At 46.8% G+C, this 21,764-nt stretch overlaps 1 protein-coding gene across 2 annotated transcripts; it reads right to left on the reverse strand.

Annotated features, from left to right (window-relative positions):
- anln (anillin, actin binding protein) lies at positions 1–21,753 on the reverse strand. Of its 2 annotated transcripts, none has more exons than XM_079749146.1 (23): positions 21,619–21,753; positions 20,183–20,333; positions 19,232–19,855; positions 18,627–18,901; positions 17,717–18,050; positions 17,362–17,555; positions 17,064–17,171; positions 16,875–16,980; positions 16,204–16,529; positions 14,926–15,062; positions 14,498–14,648; positions 13,754–13,889; positions 13,435–13,632; positions 13,088–13,214; positions 11,916–11,964; positions 11,783–11,836; positions 11,449–11,481; positions 11,287–11,305; positions 7,433–7,545; positions 6,311–6,400; positions 5,332–5,439; positions 1,318–1,490; positions 1–1,065 (listed from the first exon to the last, which is right to left on the reverse strand). In XM_079749146.1, the coding sequence occupies exons 1-23, from the start codon at positions 21,634–21,636 to the stop codon at positions 951–953; spliced, it is 3,639 nt and encodes a 1,212-aa protein (XP_079605272.1). In that variant the 5' UTR covers positions 21,637–21,753; the 3' UTR covers positions 1–950. The 2 variants fall into 2 exon arrangements, with proteins under 2 accessions (XP_079605272.1, XP_079605271.1); XM_079749145.1 differs by having other exon boundaries at positions 16,204–16,532.
- Positions 21,754–21,764: the final 11 nt, after the last annotated feature.

A 21,764-nucleotide genomic window follows, 5' to 3' on the forward strand; every position in this document is an offset into this window, starting at 1 on the left:
CACAGCAGGCATTTATTAAAGTCATTGTTCTACAAATACCTGATACACTGTGTTGAGGAAAACTGGAGTGCTTTAAAGTAGACGGTACAAGTAAACAATTATAGACCGAGTGTGATACAGCAATATACCTGCATACACGTCATGCTCAATAGGCAACCACATGTTTACCGTATCACTGGGCACATAAGAAGTGTCCAACCGACCAGATAAAGATAGATGAACAGAAGAATACGGTGCATTGATACAAATTAACCCCATTTCACCATATCCCTCACGTAAACAAATACCATGTATACAATTAAAAAGACAGAAATAGACAAAGAAGACTTGTGTAATGTTTGGCACACAAATGGTATTTAACTAGACAGGATACAAAAAACCCAAAGGCATTACAAAACCTTACAGCAAGCCATGACATATATAATAGAAATAACACGTTGTGCATTTAGGGCCTCAGCCAGTGCCGTCATGCAGTAGTAAAGTTCAGCTTGCTCCATATATATATCTATATATAGATATATATATATACACCTACATTTATTTTGTGCTTCGACACCATTGCAGTATGCATCGTCTGAAACGTCTTGATTAGAATATGAAAGCCATGCTCATGAAAACGTATAGTGTGGTTTTGGGCAGTGGCAAATAGTCAAAACCTAAATAGTCAAACGCTGGCTGCTTAAACACATTTATGCTTGAAAACTATTAAAATATAGGCTTAACCAGAGCCGCTAAAATATTGTATTAAAATGTTAGCAGTATGGCTTTATTGGTGCTTCTCGTGCGTCATCCTTTACAGCAGATACCCCTTCTCTCTCTCTTCTACATCCACCCGTAAAGCGCTCTGACCACCGGCTCCACAGTATTGCACTCGGGAAGCACAGCGGCCCCGGCAGGACGGTCCAGGGGGAAGGGCCCCCACTGGGAGGGCCTTCTCAGGGAGGGCCTCCTCAGGGAGGCGTCAGGCACGAGTCCGGCTGCCACATGCGCAGGTCCACCAGGATCTGGTTCAGCTTCTGCATCCACAGGAGCCGCTCCTCCTTGGTGTCAGCACTCAGCCAGTTCCTAAGCGGAGCAATGGGAGGGCGGGTTACGTCGAGTACTACATGTGAAGACCACCACCACTCAGGGGCTGGGGCTCAACTAGCAGTATTGTAACCAATATTGGCATCAGCCAATCACAATGGTACGCAAACATCTTGATGTGCCGGACCCCTAAAAACAGGGTTAACTCTCAATACGCTGGGCTCGTTGCTGACGAAGAAGAGGAAGCACCTGCCGTGGGGGGCGGGTCTACGGGGAGGCGGATCTACTTACTTGGTGACACACATGGTGTTGCTGCAGTGGCTGACCAGGGTCTGGTGGTCGTCTTCTCTCTGGGGCCGGACTGTGATGAGCTCCAGGGTGTTGGGCCGGGCGCAGAACTCGCGGTTGGCGGGCTCCACCCGCGGGCTGGTGCAGTTGGCCAGGTTGATGCGGCCCATTGGGTTCTTTGAACGGGACAATAAAACACTTGATCCGTTAAACCAATAAAATAAAAATACACCTTTCTGAAAACAAACGCTTTGGGTTGTATTAAGGACAGGTTTTTGAATGCCCGTAGCCAGCCCTTCTGAAGCAGGCAGGGGCGATTGGAAATGAGCCAAATACACACATTGTATTGACACCGACGTCAATACAATGTGTGTATTGACGTCGGTGTGTCAATACACACATTGACACACCGACGGCAGAGTATGGTTGACTCTGCCGTCGGTGTGTCAATGTGTGTATTAACTGATGTAAGTCGCTTTGGATAAAAGCGTCTGCTAAATGCCCTAATTGTAATTGTATTAAGTTTTTTGCATAGTCAGTTTTTTTTGCATAATCCGTTGCACCACTAATCCCCGGTATCCCAGGCTGCATCCAGTGCAGGCATGCTCCGACTTGGGTTAATGAAAAGTACAGGTTTTTCTAAATGTTGGTCATCAACAAGGTTGTAAAGTAACTTCGGGCACGTCAGTCAAAATAAATGTTTTTTTCTTCCGACATGCTTACGATCTTGACTCATCCATTGCGCAGCGGCCAAACTGACAGCTGTCAGTTTGAAAAAACATCTTTCTCGAATGCGGCCTGAGTTTGTTGTGGCTGGTGGCTCTGTTACCATTAGTTGAAATGGGTACAGTGCCACTTATCGTTCCAGAGTATGACATGCTTCGGCCAATTAATCGATTTTCTCACCGCCATGTATACTCTGACAATTGCAGTTGTCCATTAGAGGAGCATGGTCAAACTATGGCTGTAATCAGATTAAGCAGTGCATGTAAACGTACTGACGGACTCTGAAAACCTAGACCCCCCCACCAACGCCATGCACCTGGCCAATGATCTGAACAACGGGACAGTTCTGACCCCATCCCCCGTCACACCTTCCATCTGCTCCAACCCCCAGTCACCATCCTGGATAGGGTGTTAAGAGACTCTATAAGGGACAGATCCTCGTAAAAGGAGCTGTGCCAGACTCAGCCCCCCCCTCAAGCCCAGACAGTCTGTCTCCGGTGTTCAGACCTCTTTAACTACTCCCTGAGACATGCGAGTACAGAACTTAAGCTATAGTACTTTTGGTTTACATTTATCTTTGTTATTATTTTAATAATTATTGCTATTCACCAAACTTCAACACCTTGAGCAGCATCACACTCAGCACAGGGCCCCCCCAAGGCTGTGTGCTCAGTCTCACGACTGCACACCAACCTAGCACAAATAATTTGGTGAAGTATTCGGACGATACAACTCTGGTGGGTCTCAGCACCAAGGACGACGAGAGCCACTACAGGGAGGAGGTCAACCTTCTGACCACGTGGTGCAGAGACAACAACCTAGAGCTGCTTGATTATTGAAAAAAACATTTGATTATTTTGGTCAATATTGAAATGACGATTATTCAAACGATTATTTTTGAGTTTGAAAACATGATGTATTTATTCAGCATCTCTCCCAAAAAAACCTTTGTAACTGAGAACTTTGAAATTTCGCCTTAAAAAAATACACAAAATAGTCAAAAAGAAACGGTTCAAATCTACAATAATGTAGATATGTATCCAGCTGTTTTGCACTTTATTTAAAACTTTTAGTAAAAAAACCAACAAAAAATAGCAGCAATAAGCTGCTATTTTACTGACTGTTCTTTTTGCACTATTCCCATTTACACCATTACTATTACAAATATATCTTACAGAAATGTTGCTTCCATTACTGACTGCCTTTTTTGCACTACCACAACTCAACTCAACTATTTTAACGGTCTGAAACGCAAGTGAGGAGCGCAAGACGGAAATAGCTTTTTATTATACCGGCGGATTAATGACTCTTGCACCATACGCATATCTAAAATGGGTTGGTCTGAATGCCCGTAGGTGTGTTTTGGGCGTAACATGCAATAAATCAATGAGATTGCTATCTACCATCTCCTTTAAGAGCCATGAGGGAATTTGAAACTGACGAGTTGAAATTTTGACAGCGCGTTTAGTCTCCCCTGAGACCGATGCATGACCACATGAATTTCTAACTTCAAATGGCTCAGTTTATGTCCAAATAATGCGGCCTAATCACACATGGAATAGCGTTTTGTTGTACAACTTCAGAAACACTGAGACGTCATGTCAATTTCGGCAAAGAGAACTTAACACATATATGATGTGCGGTACTATGGCCGCAACTGTGGGTCTATTTAATGATATGCGGCTATACATTAACAAACATCATTTATTACCAGTATTGTATAAATTATCGTTTTCAACTTGGGTTCATAATATGCGTGTGTCCCCCCATTAATATACATTGCCATGGACTGTATTATGCGTTAGCCTACGTGTTTAGTTTGCGTGTGTTTAAACAGACACATGCGCGCCAAGCATCACCCGCATTCATTCATTCTTTTAAACACTCGCGGTAAAACTATGTTTCCTCACGATCAAATACTCATCAATCCTAAGTTATGGGTAGTTCACGTTGTCTGTATCAAGAAAATATGTGTTTGCTGTACGGTGTTTGCAGATGCATTGACTTAAAAGTACAACTTATTACTGCTGTATCAGCTGTTCCTTCCTAAATAATTTAACCAAATTTATTATTTACCCTTAAACAAGATTTTGTTTTTGAATGTTCAAATATACTTTGCTCGAGTATATTTTTGTTATTATTATTATTTTAACGCATGGCATAGCCTGCTAAAACCACTACATTCATGCAGCCTCTATGGAACATTTATTTTCACAATCCACATGCTATTTCTATGCCGTTTCACACATGATCAATGACATCATAATATTTAAATTAGCCAAATTGCTTGCATGTTTGTGATGTGTATAGCCTACGTGTGTGTAAGCTTATGTTACAGTTCCGACCTACCTAGGCACGTCAAAATAGCAACACCAACTGCGCTATCCGCTAGGGAACTTAAACCAGGATTTTTTTCGGTCTGTGGCACAATTGCAAAATCGATCTGTAAGATAGAACCATGTATCATTTGCGTCGTAACACGCCTCTGCTTTTTGCCGACACGCCTCTCAGGGCGCAAGTGTAGTGGCACGAGTTTGCTGCGGGGGAAAATCAGCTTTTCGCCAGGTGCAAACTAGCAACGATACATGCGTCGTTGTAGAAAGTTAATTGTGCTGGGTGCAAGATAGGGCCCCTAGTGTTGTCTTATCTATTGTTTACTTTTAGTGTTATCTTATCTTTTGTGCATGTGCACTTTATCTGTTCACCGTTGGATAATGAGAAACGGTTTCTCAATTGCTTTGCATGTCTACATGTGAATTAATTGACATTAAAGCTGACTTTGACTTTGAAACTATTGTAATTTCTGTTTTTGATAAGTTACATTAAGCTTCTGTCAAAACAGTTTGATCAATGGTTGCTCAGCCCACTAGTGCATTTCCCAGTGGATATCAGTCTGGCCCTGGCTGGAAGGAAAGTGATTTCCAAATATGTTACATGGTTTAAAAAACGTAAAGCTAAAACGTTTTAATCTGAGAAAAACCTTCAATGCAGATTTCAGTTCATTTTTAAACATCGTGAATCAACCTACATTTGACAAAACCTGCTCTGTCTAGTAGTTGAAGAAGCTAGACAAGTCATTGACGTGCCTTCCTATTATCAGGCTCTATTAAATCAGATACTGTGTCCTAAAATAAAACTTTCCCAGGGCGCTCATTGATCAGAGAGGAACAGGATGTGAGCATTTATTAACAAACCAGGTAGAGCGGGCAAAGTCTAAACCCCCAGCAAACAGAAGCCCAGCATGTGAGATGTGGCGCAGGCAGGGCGAGGTGTGGAGGAGGACCAGCCTACCTTGCGTCTCTCGTCGTCTGGGTAGGTCCAGTAGGAGATGCAGTACCCCGACAGGACGCACCACCTGCGGTGCCACGAGCCAAAACCGCTCACATCCTCAAACATGGTCTGGAGGGGGGGAGAAACAAAAACAGGATGACTCCGCTACCCCTTCAACCAGAGGGAACGCCAACACACATTTTATAATTCAACACTTCAGGTTAAAATAATTAAGCACACTATAATGTCATCTTAGTCAGGCTGGCTCGTCTAACCCTTTCAAAACACACAACGACACAGTGCTGTGCTGTGTTCTAATATCCATACTATCCGTACTTACTAGCCTTAGTTTGAGTACGTAGGGCGTTCCAATTCAGATCGGGCGAAAATAAGTGTACTGAAAGGACCCGGGTGGTGTACTCAAAACGGCCAAACCGTTTAAAAAAAGGTGGATCGTTGGACACTTTCCGTACTCAACAGCAGCCATCTTAGCTACGTAGCGGAAGAGGGCGGAGCCAGGCTGAGCCAAATTCGGCGCATTTTCCACATAGCCTGCATTAATAGAGTCATTTTGTAGTTTTTATAGCTGCTAGGCATAAAGAGTTCACCGTTCAAAGCGGGATGTTTATTGCGGGGGAGGAGCCGCGGCGGCAGTCCTGATCCTAATTTCCGAGTATTCGATTTGGAACAGCACTGACATCTGAAAATAAGCGCACTTAGTGAGTGCGGATAGTGTACTACGTTTAAGTGTACTCATGGAAGTATCGATAGTGGAGCACAGCACTGGTCTGATAGTTTGTAAAGCACCTGCCCTGAATCGCTTCTAGAGGAAACAAATAAAGCACTCTGATGGAAACATTTACAATTTCCCTCACAGAGCGTTCGCTGCTGTTCATTTCACGCTGCACCCTGCAGTCCCTGTGCAGGGTGCAGTAAAAGCGCTTCCCTTTCCTCCTCAACTCAAACTAAACATGTGATTTCCTGACGATCTTGCCCTCACCAGGAAGCCCCTCTCCTCCACTTTGCTGGAGCCCACCTGGCACTGCATCTTCAGGTGGATGTGACCCTCCAGAGGGCACAGGAACGGCACCTAGAGAGCACGGCCACAGGTTAGTGAGGAGCCCCTTGGCATCTGCTCCATCTGACCTCTGGGTGCCTGCAGCGGGGAGCTACAGCAGGGCTACAAAGAGCTTTACGCTCTTAACATACACAGTGCAACCACAATGCCCCAAGGCCTGAATGTCACATAAAAAAAATGCTTCAAATCCTTTGGGAGCATGCATACACGTTGATCCACCGTGAATACAGGTTCTACTGGCCAAGATACAGGTCAATGTTTCAAGACATGCAAACACCATGTGCAGAAAGGGGTTAAAGAAGATGGGTAATCCTGATGAACAGCATTGCAAGTCTGTTTATATTTTGTATGTTTTCAGAAGGTCAAATTAGGGTAGCAACAAAGACTTGGTTTCCACAGCAACAGACAGACTGATAGGGATTTTAATGTTAGTGTCAAGACTGATTCAGTTCATCTGGTGGTTATGTTGATTGCTCCACACTTTCCCCAAAACAAATCTGAACATAAATAAAATGAAGAAAACAAATCTGTCCGTGAGACAAGAAATAACCTTTTTATGAAACATGTCACTGAGAAGTTCTCTTTCCCTTCCTTCATATTTGATCTATAAAAAGGGAGAGACGGTTTTAGAGTGAGTGAGCACCTAAGGGATCACACATCGTCAGGGACAACCAAAGACGGTGGTGGGTCGGTGAGCACATGAGGAACCTGTAACAACAGGAACCAGTAACCAGAAGAACTAGCAGCACCTTAGCTAATGGGGGCTCCAGTTGCAACTGCAGCCCAGGGCTGTCATAGAGAAGAATGAGGTGCTTGTTTAAAAAGGCCTGCAGAACTCTGTGACTCCTCTCGTCAAATTTTCTCCAGCTTTACACTTTGTTTGGCACCTAGTCACAGCAAAATAATATCACTTCTTTGTTAAATAAGACCATGTTCTTGAAATGTCCTTCTTTACTTCTACATGAAACATCTTTTTTAATTCAAACAAGCCAATAGACAAACCTTTTTCCAACAAAAGAGAACCATTAAATGTCAGGTCGGTACCTTCTCCAGGGGAAACTTGTTCTTCCCGACGGACGAGAGGGTCAGCTTGTGGGAGCCCACCAGGACGAAGCTGCTGGTGTGGACCGCATTGGGCCCCCCGGGGCTGGCCACCACTGCAGGGAGACGGGACGATTAGACACCAGGACACAGGCCCCTCAAGACCCAGACGACAGAGGCCTCCAAGACCCAGCCCGGCTGATTACATTTACATTTCATTTACATCTAGAGCATTTAGCAGACGCTTTTATCCAAAGCGACTTACAATAAGAATAGTTGTGAGAAGAAGGTGAAACAACAATATATCGCTGTCGATACAATAAGGATGTCCACAGAACCAAGTGCAAAGCACTAACAATCACTAGGTAAACACATTCCAAGTATACAACCAAGATATCAGGCTAAGATGCAACACAACCAAGTACTATAATGTAAGTACGAAATAGGGCTGTACGGTATGGACAAAAGTGTATATCACGGTATGATTTCAGGGCTGATCGGAAGTGAAATGATCTGTGCCTGAAGTTATCAAATACATTCGAAGACACCATAGAGAATTGCCTTTCTTGACAACAATAAAAGGAGCGGAACTCGCACACCATGTAGCCGATGCAACAACAAGTTTTTATTGCATTAAAGTGTAAAGTGCGTGCAAAACGTTTTCAGTCCCATTCAGACCATCCTCAGTGCAAACATACAAAGGTAAAAGACTTCCTTATATAGACTACGCCTAGTTGGTGGCAGACATGCCAATCAAAATGTGTCACTGTTTGCACAGGTAAACAGTGACAGCGTTTGCTATCTTGTTCCACCGCTGGCTTTTTTTGGTCTTAAGGACTGGCTTCGGAAAACGCCTAAGGAAGAGATATCCGAGATGCAGAGACAGCTTCACGCTACCAGTGTCTGTCTCGTACGGTGTGGAATGAGAGCTCGTGAAGGTACTAATGCGCAAACACGCAGGCGTTACTTTTCACCGAATTGAAAAAGGAACTACGTTTCGTTACCATATTTTCAGTAGTTGCGCGTAACTTTACTTTTTACATGAAAAAGTAGTTGAGTTACTGTATTAACGTGTTGCTTACTTCGTAACGTGTTACACACAACACTGTCTACCGGTCACACCGGTCTCAATGTAACGTCAACATCCATACCGTAGCGCAAACTCACATCAGTGTACTTTCTATACCGTACACCCCTAGTACGACATACAATAAGTGCGTACATTAAGTGCCAGGATGTACAACATGCAATGATAAGGTTGAGCACACAGGCCTCCAAGACCCAGATAGACCTGATGGACCACACAGGCCATCAAGACCCAGCCAGACATATGGAGCATGATGTTCTAGTGTGGTTTGAACTGGAAACACTAAATTAGTGTTCCCAGTTCAGTCGTGTCTAGGGGAGAGGTGAACATACTGAATTACCGCCGCCGTATCCCCCGCATTCCTGGCTGGTAATATTTCCATATAGTCCACAATCATGCCTCAACATTTTTAATGTTTTTTTGGTTTTTATATTTGCAACATGGGCTTACAAATTATAACTACATATGTACCATCTTAAAACACCATTTTCAGAAACTCATTCAAAAACATATTTGCACTGGGAGAAATGTAAAAAACGAGAATATATGAGAATATTGGAAACATCCACATCAATAGCTTTAAGACATGTACAGCTTTGCAAAACCATGTGAAGGCGATGCATACAGGCCACTTGCAACAATATTTTAAATATTTTCTCACAACATAGGTTTAAAACTATTAATTGATCCCATTTCAGAACACTGCTTTCTGTAACTAATTTAAACATATTTGCACTGGGAGGAAATACCCAAAACAGAATAAAGTGCAAAAAAAAATCAGTAGTAATGATTATGCTATCACACTGTGCTGTGAATTATTTTAATAATAAAAATAAAAATACATTTTTATTTTTTAAGTGTGCCAATGATTATGCTGCCTCGTGCCAGTGGTGGCACGCGTGCCTAGGGTTGCCGACCCCTGGTTTAACCAATCACAGGCATCTTTGTCATAGTCCCCATGGTTAAAAGGACCAATATTCATAGACCTATAATTATCTGTTATTATCTGTTATCTGTTATATGCATTGATCATCCAAAGCGGTAAACTATATTCATACACTTAGAATTATCCCATCTGTTATATCTATTGATCATCCATAGTGGTAAACTATTATCATAGACCTATACTTATCACTATCTGTTATATGTATTGATCATCCATAGTGGTAAACTACATTCATAGACCTTTAATGAGCGCTATATTTTCTATGCATTCATCACCAATCTCGATTGCAGTCGGTGCCTCAAGCCAATGGTTACATGTGATAAAGGATGCTTCTGATAGCATGGCCTTGTGCACTTTCATTTTGGATACCAATTTTCTCCCAAAGAGTGAGCCTACTTTGGTTATCGAACAGGGAAACAAACTCAGTCTAACGTCTCCAAAACATGTACTTAAGAATGCACACCCCCTTATCATTATCCCCCTCAAAAGCAAATTAACAGTCACTATACTATTTTACGCCAGATTAAAAGTGGAGAGACGCCGAGATCGTTTATTGGCCTGTGGCATGTGCCACCGCAACCACTGACATACCATGGCATATGCCGTTCAGGAACGGCATATGCCGTTAAGGATCGGTAACTGCCGTTCAGGTGGAACGGCACATGCCGTTTAGGAACGGTAACTGCCGTTCAGGTGGAACGGCATATGCCGTCCAGGAACGGTAAATGCCGTTCTGGAACGGTAAATGCCGTTCAGGAACGGTAAGTGCCGTTCCCAACAATGGTATATGACACCAGCACGCCCCGCCTCCTCCGTATCATTTCAAGACAAGTATTGCCGTAAGTGTAAAGCTATATATATTTGGTCTTTATCGACACTATATCACAACATAACGCCGTAAATAAAGGGATTTATACGTTTCTCGTGTCCGTTCTGTTGTTAGTATATGTGCGATCTGTTTGTTGTTGCTTTTGAAATGACAGATGCTTTTGAAAACAGCCGGACTTGCTCCGGTGACGGTAGTTAGCCTAGCCACCTAAACAGGTCTGACTAATCAATAACAGAGATTTAGAGCCTGGCACTTATCGTTCCTAAACGGCATATGCCGTTCCACCTGAACGGCAGTTACCATTCCTAAACGGCATGCCGTTCCACCTGAACGGCAGTTACCGATCCTAAACGGCATATGCCGTTCCTGAATGGCATATGCCGTTCCTGAACGGCATATGCCATGGTATGTCAGTGGTCGCGGTGGCACATGCCACAGGCCAATAAACGATCTCGGCCCTACTGTAAGAGTGTGCGAAACCGAATCCTCTATACAGATACAGTGTAACAGAGTAAGAATGTTTTTTCTTGTATACTATATATCTTGTAGTTTTAGAGCCACCTGGTGAGTTAATAGCGCAACTGCATCTAGTGTTCCTAGTCGTGCACTGTGGATTCCTCTGCAAAGATAAATATATCCAAGCCGGAGGTATGAATACTGATGATTGCAGTTACCAATGGTTGACATGATTTGTGTGTCGTCATTTTAAACCAGAATAAAGAGGTCTTTTCATATGGGTGGTAGCCATTGGGCTAACAAGCACCCCTCCTTCCTACAACTTTTAACCCAAAACGCGTTCCCTATAGTCCTCTTTCCGTTCTGGGCAGTCGTAGAAAGATGGCGGGCTCTGAGGATATAAAGGACTCATTCTAAGGTCTTATTTTCATGGGATAATACTCTTCTAATCCATTTCTTCCAGGTCTGTTCACCTTGAGGTGCATGAAGTCTTAAACCATGTAAACACATTTCCTTTTTAGATTATCTTAAGGACTCACCTGGAGCTTGGCTGCTCTTCTGCAAAAAAAATGAAGAATTTGTCAATAAATTTAAAAGCAGGTAGCATTAAAAGTACTACAAATGCAATATCATAATGTTGACACAACGTTTTTATATTTTTGTACTAAAATTTGCCAAACCATAATTGAAAAAAGGCTTACTGTAATGGCAAGGAATCTCTTTGGTGTCATAGCCTAGAAAAGATGAAGAACCAAAACACAGATTTCAATGCCATGCAATTCTACTCCATCATCCTGAACCCCATATTTATTATCAGCAGTTCGCTACCAGTATCACCATTCAGTAGTATGTATCCACCCCACCCATGGTGCACCCCCACCAGGTGAAAGGTGGTACTGAAACGGATCCATACCGACATACACAAATCATGGCCGTCAAGAACCTGTCTCCAGATTACCTGAACACACACACACACACATCCCAGTTACACACATCCCAGTAACACACACACACCAGCAGTAATTCATATTTCACCTTAGACTTGCTGGTTTTCTTCTTCTTGTCATTGGCTGCCTCCCGCTTCATCACCTAAACATCAAACCACAGTTACACCAAAAGATACAGCTAAAGATGTTCAAAACCAATGAATAATGAATAAGCCACTCACCAGACAGTAGACTTGGATATCCACCTCAAAGTCATTGGAAACATCAGACCTACAAATGAAGGGAGACATGGTGAGCAGCTGAATACATGCTACAAAATGGACGTGATACCGCAACTAGGGTTAACCGATGACCGTTTGACCGATGGTTGACCGTATCAACGTTAACCGATCAATCTTGTCGCTTGTCGGTAAAAAAAAAAAGAAAGAAGGGGGTCAGAGTGGACTGTGGAGTGTGTGTTGGTTTCACTTCACACAAAAAGATGATCAGATGAGGTGACTTATTGGAAGTTGGACGGACACCGCGTCTCTAGCCCACTCTTTAATTTCTCCTCAAGTCTTAATTATTCCCGCATGCGAGCGGCAGAGAATATGATCTCTAAATTATTATGGACAGTAGACTAAACGCTATAAGACTAGTTAGCCATCTCATTCCAAGATCTTTTTGTGTGAAGTGAAAAAAATTATCCCTCACACCCAATTTTTCCGTCTCCTCCAAACTAAACAAGCGACGTCTCTTTGGAGCTGTCATTTTCTTAAATGAGCCGTGGCAATGTTTCAAATGAGCTCCTAATGCTGCCCTCTTCAGATTGGCCCCTGGTGAATCCCACGCAGGGTCTCAACCAGGTCTGCGCCATCTCAGACAATTGTGGCTGTTCGAGCCCACTCTCTACACACGGTCAACTTGCAGTTAAAAGCACGCCTTGTGTTTCAATTCAAACACAGGTCGTGCCGCGGTTAGAGCCACTTCCTCTCACTTGGAGAGAGTGTGTGTGTGAATTGGAGGCAGAACGGGAGAGAGATAAGCAGAGTTATGAAATAGCAGGCAGCTGGCGCGGCTCGAAATAGCTCTTATTTCAAATAGCACATTTTAATCTGATCGGTTAACTGGTTTCAACTGGTTAATGAGGCTCGGCGGTCGGTCAAGAATATTTAAAAAAAAAAGCAGCTTTAGGGCTTTAGTTGTTCTAAATAATATACTGTCAATCACAAAGGATTCCTTTACTTGATCATTGTTAGATAACAAGTAGTGTATTTATGAAAGAAACTATAATGGAGCCAATATTACAATTTTGACAATCAGAAGTCTGAATTGATTGTCTTGATGCACTATGGTCCAGGGTGATGGACTCACATGGTGAACTTGGTTCTAAGGACCAGGGTGATGGACTCACATGGTGAACTTTGTTTTGAAGGAGAGTGCGTCCCCGCTGAGCCCGCTGCGGGTGCTGGCCAGGGGCGTGGCAACCATGTTCTCCGCCCCCGCTCTGATCATGATGAAGAAGAAGTGACTGGAAGACTCTGAGAGAGACAGAGAGAGAGTTAGCGGGCCGTTTAACCTCAGGTGCCCGGGTGCTGCAGCTTGAACTTGTTGTTCTTCAAGTAGTGAAAGCTGCCAATAGGCTCAGGCCCAGTGACCTGGTGGCTTGTCAGAACAGAGGGAACATCCCAGCTTGTTTACTTGATTTCAATTCAAACATTCAATACTGTCTTCATATAACAAGAAGCCAAATAAATGCACCTGGCTTGTTAGCGGCAGCGCAAACAAAGTCTGCCTTGAGGGGCAGCCGGAGCTCCTGCAGGGTGATGGAGCCCTTGGAGGCAGGGACCCCCATGTTCAGGGGGGCCCTGGAGGGCCCAGCAGCCCCCCTCTTCTGACCCGACGGGCCCTCCCCCTTCAGACGCTCCAGCTCGGCCTTCAGCGCCAACCTCTTCTCAGCTGGGTTACAGGGGCAGAACAGGAGGGGATGACATGTTTACAGACACACACCAACAAACACGTCAAGCACTAATGTGAACCAATGGAGCGCTGGGGGGGGGGGGGGGGGGAGAAGACTCACTGGCCACCAGCAGCAGCCGCTGGGCCTCGGCCTCTACCGGGGAGCCCTTGCCGTGCTCCTCGTCGGTGCAGCAGTTGAGCGCCTGGCTGGCCTGGTGGATTACCGTCTGCTGCATGTTCATGTCGCTGGTCAGGGCCTACAGGGGGCGACGAGGAGCAGCATTAGTAACTCAATCTGGACTAGAGACTTCAGACATGAGGCACACACACACACACACACACACACACACACAACTTTGTGAAAGGACTCGTCACAGGGAGAACTTATTAGTGGTGCCCAGGTTTGTGTTTGCTGTGATCCAATAACTTGCCTAACATCAACACCTCATGATTGGTCGTAACAAACACAAACCAAAGGAGAGCGAAACCAGATGTGTTTGTCTGCCATCAGAGCTGAGGTATGACCTGAGCGCCCCGGACCCACGGGACCCCTCACCTTCAGCTTGAGGCACGCCTCCTGATCTGAGCGCCCCAGACCCACGGGACCCCTCACCTTCAGCCTCTGCTTGAGGCCCGCCTCCTGACCTGAGCACCCCAGACCCACGGGACCCCTCACCTTCAGCCTCTGCTTGAGGCCCGCCTCCTGACCTGAGCACCCCAGACCCACGGGACCCCTCACCTTCAGCCTCTGCTTGAGGCCCGCCTCCTGACCTGAGCACCCCAGACCCACGGGACCCCTCACCTTCAGCCTCTGCTTGAGGCCCGCCTCCTGACCTGAGCACCCCAGACCCACGGGACCCCTCACCTTCAGCCTCTGCTTGAGGCCCGCCTCCTGGCCGGCGGCCCTGGGCCCGGCAGCCGCGGTCCGCAGGGACACGTCCTCGTTCCTGACGATCACCTGCTTCACGTGGGGCCGCTCCGTCTCCTTCACGCGGATGGAGCGGTACGCGTCCACGCTGGGGAGAGGGGAGGGAGACCGGCATCATCCAACGGCCCCGGCTAATCACGCTGGGTGGAGCGGCTCCTTTTGCCGTTACCTTAGATCTGACGTTATTCAACTTCACGTGATTTTGCTACGTGATTTTGCTACTTGATGTACCCACCCCCCCCCCCATAAGGTGCAAGGAAGTACATTTCTAGTGTCAATCCGCTACATACACAACAGCAGCTTAACCTTCTCGTTTAGACACGTTACTAAGACTCAGAATCCTGTGTGCTGGAGGTGCCCCCAACCTGTAGAGCAGCTTGTGGCCCTCCTCGTCTGTGGACTGGCCCCGTGACACTCGGGCCCTCTGGAACTTGCTGGGCGTGGGGCTGCTGCTGCTGGAGGTGTCGCTCTTCTCCAGGAAGGAGCCGGCCGGCGTGGACGTCTGAGGTGCAGAAGAAGAGGATGACCAACGGAGTGTGTGTTGGGTCGATGCTGCCATTGTATATCATACATCTGCCCAGCTTGGCTCACTATGCATGGAAGGAGGGATTTCCTTCCATTGAATAAGAGGTGTTTTACTTACACCTTAGAGCAGTGGTATTCACTATTTTTTCAGGAGAGCCGCACTGACAGGACGACGTCAACAGGAGAGCCATTTTTACCGCAAAGTATCAAAAGCTATAAATCCAGTCATAAATAAGTATGCCTGCTTAATAATATGTCCTCCCTGAAGCAGTGTTTCCCACAGAATTTTGTGAAACTGTGGAGGGAACCCGGTCCTTAGCGGGGTCCGGGGGCGTGCTCCCCCGGAAGAAAATTTGGTACCTTTTAACCTGGAATGCATCAATCTGGTGCACTTTGAGAGGAAAATTAAGACTTGTGTGACTGTGTGCTATTTTCTGGAATAATGTGGAGACACTGGGTCACATAACATGGAAGCTATTGAAGAATAAGTTAATAAGAATAAGTCCATCCAAAGAGCACATTCTCTCTTGTTATGCAGGAAAACCGCCAATCTGGCAACCCCGCTGTCAGCGTAGAGCCGAGCAAGTTTAAAAATATTTTCTAGACAAGGCTATATTTCCACCTTTTAATGCCGCTGTTGATTTATTTTTTAAATAATTGTTTGTATTGTTTTTTTAAATATCTGTATTCACTGCATGATCATATCACTGTATATTTTTACCGCCATGCGAGCCGCAAATAGAGGCTTGGCGAGCCGCATGTGGCTTGCGAGCCGCGCAATGAGTAATGCTGCCTTAGAGGGTGTTGTATAATGTTGCGTATGAAGACTTTGGAGACTTTAGAGGCCCCAATAAGCTTACAACAAAATATCTAAATTAGCTTGTTCCGAATGATTCCAACGTTTCCCCACACGCACCCCAATACAGCGCAGCCTGCGACCAAACCACGTGAACGATCACCTCACGTCTGGCCACGACGCGCATCAAACGAGCGGCCCACAAGCATGTCTGTGGGTCCGACACCTGGACCCCCATCGGGCTTTGGTGCCAAGGCCTTGGTGATGCTGCTTCATAGACAAATGTAAGGAACCCTTCTTTGCACAGACCCCTCCAGCGTACCATCAGTTCCCTCCTCTCAGGGCTGCGGATCACAGACGCCACCGTCTCGGCCAGCGGCGTGAGGAGGGACATGGAGGAGATATTCAGTGCATCTTCCTCCTCGTCCTCCCCCCCGGTGCTGCTGGATGTGTCGTCGCTCTGCTCCAGAACCCCCTCAAACAGCTCGTTGATCACCGCAGAGTTGATGGAGCCAGAGTCCACGTTCATCTCCACCTCCTCCTCGCTCTTCTCCTGCTCCACCCGGGGCGGGGGGACAGCCAGTGGGGCGGGCCGCTCCTCCCTCCTCATCGGGCTAGAGGTGGAGACGGGCGGGGAGAGCCCGGGACCTGCTGTAGACAGACCCCGTTACAATACTACTCCAGAGAATAAGAAATAAAGGTTTTAAAACAAAAGGAACTCTATGGGACGATACAAGCAGATAGCGCTGTGCAAAACAATGTATGCAAGTAGAATATCGCTATGTATATATTTACACCTTGTGTGCATTACTATGTGCACAAAGTAGCTTATGAAGAACGCTTACATATTGCACACGATGGGTAAAAGAAAGTGGGGCTGGGGAACACGCACACCACACACAAAGTGTTTTTTCATCAAGTTTCTTATTCATCATATGTTACAAACTGTGGACTTGCAATGCGGTGAACACGATTCAATCCTGAAGGTCCTACCTGCAAGGGTCAGGCTGGAGAGGGTGCTGGACTCTGGACCGCCCACTGACTCACCTCCTCCCTGAGACTGGGCGCTCACACACTCGGAGGGCTGCTGCGCGGGGGTCTGTAAAGCAAACACACGAGGGCATGAAGACCCCGACGATTCCTTCAGCATGTCTCGTGGAGCAGCACGGCCTCCGCCCTCACCTTGGTCTCCTTGTCCCTCTGGCCGTCGGACGCCTCCCCCTTGTTCTTCCACATGTTGCCCGCCTTCTGGAAGCGACTGCGGATTTGAGCAAGCTCTGTTTCCCGTTCCTGTCGTACACAAAGGGGGGGGGTCAGAAAAGATCTTCAACAGTCTGCTGAAATATCATACATCGCATACATATACATCAAATATTTTTGATACAAACTAACACAGATTACAGAATCCATCCATGAGCCGGTGGTTGAGGTTAGGACAATATAGTATGATAAAAGGAGGGCATTAAGAAAGGCTGTTCACCAGCTTCTGTCTCTGGGTCAGCTCCGAGGTGGTGGTGCTGGCAGCCTGCGCCGCACGGAGCTTATCCTGGACCAGCCGTGTGTTGGGGGTCACGCTGAGGTTCTTGGCCGGGGTGCCCCCCGTCCCTGTGGGGGTGCCCTGATGAGCGCGCTCCTGGCACTTCTCTCCAAAGCGCTCCAGGAAGGACTTCGCCCCTGACGGGTCAACAACAAGCAGAAGGTTTCGCAATAAGTAGACCGTTCCATCAACACAAAATAAACAAAGTCGACAGCTGGGGATCACTGCTGCTCAAAACCCCTCAGACGTTTCTTTATTGGACTTCGTAATTGTATAATAATTATTGTTTTGATCTTACCCGGGGTCCCGGAGGGGGCCTTCTGTTGCTGAGGGGTAGTGGAGGCCTGAGCAGCAACACAGACCCCCTCTCTGGAGGAGATGGAAGGGTCCGTTCTGGCAGGCTTGGCGGGGAGATCCAATTTACTGGGGCTGGCGTTCGGCGTGTTAGAGTCCAGACGCCTGGACGGGCCCTGGGTCTTGAGGGGACTGGGAGACATGGGGGCCTTGTTCAGAGCCTTCTGGGGGCTGGGGGCCGGAGAGGACTGAGACACTGCAGGGGTCTGCTTAAGGGCGTCAGACTTCAGGGGGCTGTCCGGGACCCCTCTGGTGGGCCTGACCGGTGAAAGGACCCTCTGTACGGGGTCGAAGGTACAGGGAGTTAGAGGGTTGCTCTGACATTCAAAAAGCTGTGGCGGGTGACAAAGGTATTTGATGGTCCGCCAAAGCATAATGCTGACCAGAAAATAGAAGCTAATGAGAAAGAGTCAAATATAGTCTTCAAAAATTGGAATCTTCAAGTGAAGAGGTTTGGATTGCAATGTGGTCTCTTGGCCAGTGGATGGCAGTATGTTGTAGACCTACTACAAGCAAACCAAGCACTGATTATACTTCAGTCTCATGGATAAGAACGTTCGGACTAAAGTTGAATGTAATTTCCACCAAGGACCCGACGGCTCTTATCCATTCAATGGACTAGTCCGTCCAGTACTGAGGAGGCAAAGGGCAGTGAGAAAAGCCAGTTGATCATAACCAATAATATTTACAAGGAGTATACATTAAAATGCACACTTCGGTGAATTCACTAGACTCCATCTCCATTCAACTTTCTCTCCAACAATGTTTAAATGAAAGGTTTTGTTGATGTTGCCTTTGCGCTGCATACCAAGGTCTCATCCGATAACGACCCACTTTTGGATCAATGTGCCTACCTGAGCAGAGCTGGGGAGGGGCCTTCCGCCTGACGGGGCCGCGCTCTGCTGGGGGGTCTTCCTGGACATGAAGGTGGAGGCGGGCTTGGCTGGTGGGGGGTCCTTGGCGACGGTGGGATGGCTCAGGTCGTCCTCCCAGGTGCCGATGGTGGCGGCCAGGTTGGCCAGGCGGCCCCTCCTCCCAAGCGGGGCCCCTGAAGGAGCCGAGGCTGTGACCTGCGGGGCCACTTCTGGCTGTCTCTTGACGGGAGACAGGGGGACGTCGTCGGATGTGTCTGGAGTCAAGAAAAAAACAAAATGATGAATTCATAATAATAGTTTATATAGCCCATTTTGTTGTCGAGACAATACCAACGTCCTGCTTATCAGTGCAAATGATGAAACAGATTGCAAGTTAATACTAAATGGCCTAAACTACATTACGATTCCTAATGAGGCCGTTGGCTTTGCCCTTCATCCCCTACGTTGTATTAATGCGTCCTGGATAAGGTACAAATTGGCCCCAAAATAAGGTGTACTCTCCAAAAAATAGAACTCCTTCATTGGTTTGTGTGCAGAAATCTTTCAGGCTAGTATTTTGTAGATCTAATGAAGACATGAGGTACCGTTATCCCAGTAGTTCCTCTGCGCCGCCAGCTTCTGCAGGCGTGACCTCATGCCGGCGGCCGTCAGGCCAGGGGCCTCCTCGGGCCCCTCGCTGGCTGCCTGGCCCCTAGAGGGAGCGGGCTCCGCCTGGCCCCTAGAGGGAGCGGGCTCCGCCTGGCCCCTAGAGGGAGCGGGCTCCGCCTGGCCCCTAGAGGGAGCGGGCTCCGCCTGGCCCCTAGAGGGAGCGGGCTCCGCCTGGCCCCTGGAGGGAGCGGGCTCCGCCTGGCCCCTGGAGGGAGTGGCCTTCTCCACGCTCCTGGAGGGAGCGATCTCCGGCCCCGGGTCCGAAGCGATGACCATGGCCTCGGGTTGGGCCCGGCCGCCTCTCGCCGGCTCTGAGGGCGGCGGTTGGACGGGGGGCCGCACGGCGTTGGACGGAGTGGGTCCGGCCCTCCTCTCCAGGGAGGCAGCAGAGCGGACGCTGGCGGGGCCCGCGGGGGGTTTCCTGTCTGTGGGGGGGTTCTGGGGCACCACCACTGGCTCCCGGTTCTCCACCTCCTCTCCCCCGGCGGTGGGGGCCGGCTGGGGGTTCTCCTCAGAGCAGCGGCGCTTGGAGGGGGAGGGTTTGGAGGAGGGGTGCAGCGCTGTATGGTGGGTGGGGGAGATCAGACCAGAGTCAGGACCTGCTGGACTGGTCTTGGTGGGGATGGGACCACCGTGCTTTGGTTCCATGATGTATCATTTAAATTCATGCTCTCTCAAACCAACATCATACAAAACAGAGGCGATGATGACTAAATGTGTTATTTAAATAAAAGTAATTAAAAAAATACTAATAATCAAATAACAATTTACCGTTAGTATTCATCATATGGCAAAACTGTATCCATATCATCATTACATTTTCAACCATCACAGAGATCCAATGCAAAATTTCAATCTGTCTAAAAGCACGATGCCCCTCTTACTACCTTTTTCCATGACGGGCTCAGTCAACAGGCTATTGGTGTCAGCCAATGGCTCCCTGCTCCTCTTCGCCATGGGTCTGTTCGCCGCTGTGGGCCGCTCCGCCATCTTCTTCTGCAGGTTCTCGCGCCGGGCACGTGTGCGCTCCAATAATTTCTGGTAAAACAAACAGGAAAGGTCATTGTAATGCAAATCTTGTAAGTGCAACTACAGCCATACAGTTCAGTAGCCATCATTTTGTAAGATGTTTTTTTTCTTTTCATCCATGTACGACTAAAGAGCAGATTGCATCTGACTTTGGGACCTGCAAGTCTCAATGAAATACAAGAGGAAGAAAGAAAACATGACTTTCACTAAAAGGTCTTAGTTCTACATTTATGGCTGTAAGCAACTGCCATTCAAACATAATGCCATCTTAGTGGAGACAAAACCAGGGCAAAATATGTGCATTCCTTTAGGTGATATGGTAGCTTAATCGTTACTAAATGTAAATAAGCTTTGACAACATGACCCTACATAGGCACTGCCATGTAATCAATGTCTTTCTTTGAAAACACGGCCCCATGGCCTCACAGGGAAAACGTCATGAGAGCTGATTTACAGCCCAGTAACTGTGCAAGACCAAACACATTCCTCTCATTCAACGGTCGTTTTCCACACCGCTTGGAAAATTTGCAGATGTGTGAGTGTAAATGTCATTCCACAGGAATGAGCCACTCCTGCCTGGAGGCCCAGCCAAGAAGTTTGAACTCTCAAATCCTATTGGCTGGGACAAGGAGAGGCAAGTCCTCTCAAATACAACCTGTAAATAGATTCATTCTCCACGTATGTAAATAATGCAGACATTTATGGGACCTCAAGAACAAAAGACCCCACACCAGAAGGTATTCCATGGGGTGGTCGGCGTGTTGTTAACCGGTGGAGGTCATGGTGCTGGAGAGGTCCAGGTTGTTTACCTCAAATGGAGGTGATAAGAGCATTATCGTCTGATGTGGGTGGTGTGGATCTTTGGAACCCACATGTAACCAACGTCACATCGAGTTGGGTTTCCGACATTGAGCCAATAACCTTAGTTCAGTTCATGACTCTTTGCTTTGCTAACTTATTGTACGTCATATGTTTCGTGTTCGTGTCAGTTTACTGCCACATAGTCGAATTGTGGCTGTCATCATTAAAGCTAAAGGAAGGCAACATGTGACACATGTATATCTGATCGTCGGTTGGGAATCCGTTTTCCAAAGAGGAGAAGGATAAAAACACATAATACAATCAAATAATATAAACCAATTAAATGACTTCTTTATTATTTTAAGAACAGCCAGTCCTAAGAATCCCTACACCATGACAAATAAAGGAACGACGGTATTGTATTGATAGCTGACGTCAGGCGACCTCTGACTTTACGATAATATAATATTATAATACAAACACAGTTGCTCACCTCGGTAAAGGGGTCCATCTCGGAGGAACGTTACACTTAATATCTATCCACTCTTTACGTATGTGTTCGGCTCGTCCACGAAGAACGGACCGCTGTTGAAGTAGAAGCTCCTCAGCTCCTCTGCTCTCAAACGACACTTTGGTTCA

The sequence above is a fragment of the Pollachius pollachius genome (assembly GCF_949987615.1).
Source record: "Pollachius pollachius genome assembly, chromosome: 13".
Lineage (NCBI taxonomy): Eukaryota > Metazoa > Chordata > Actinopteri > Gadiformes > Gadidae > Pollachius > Pollachius pollachius.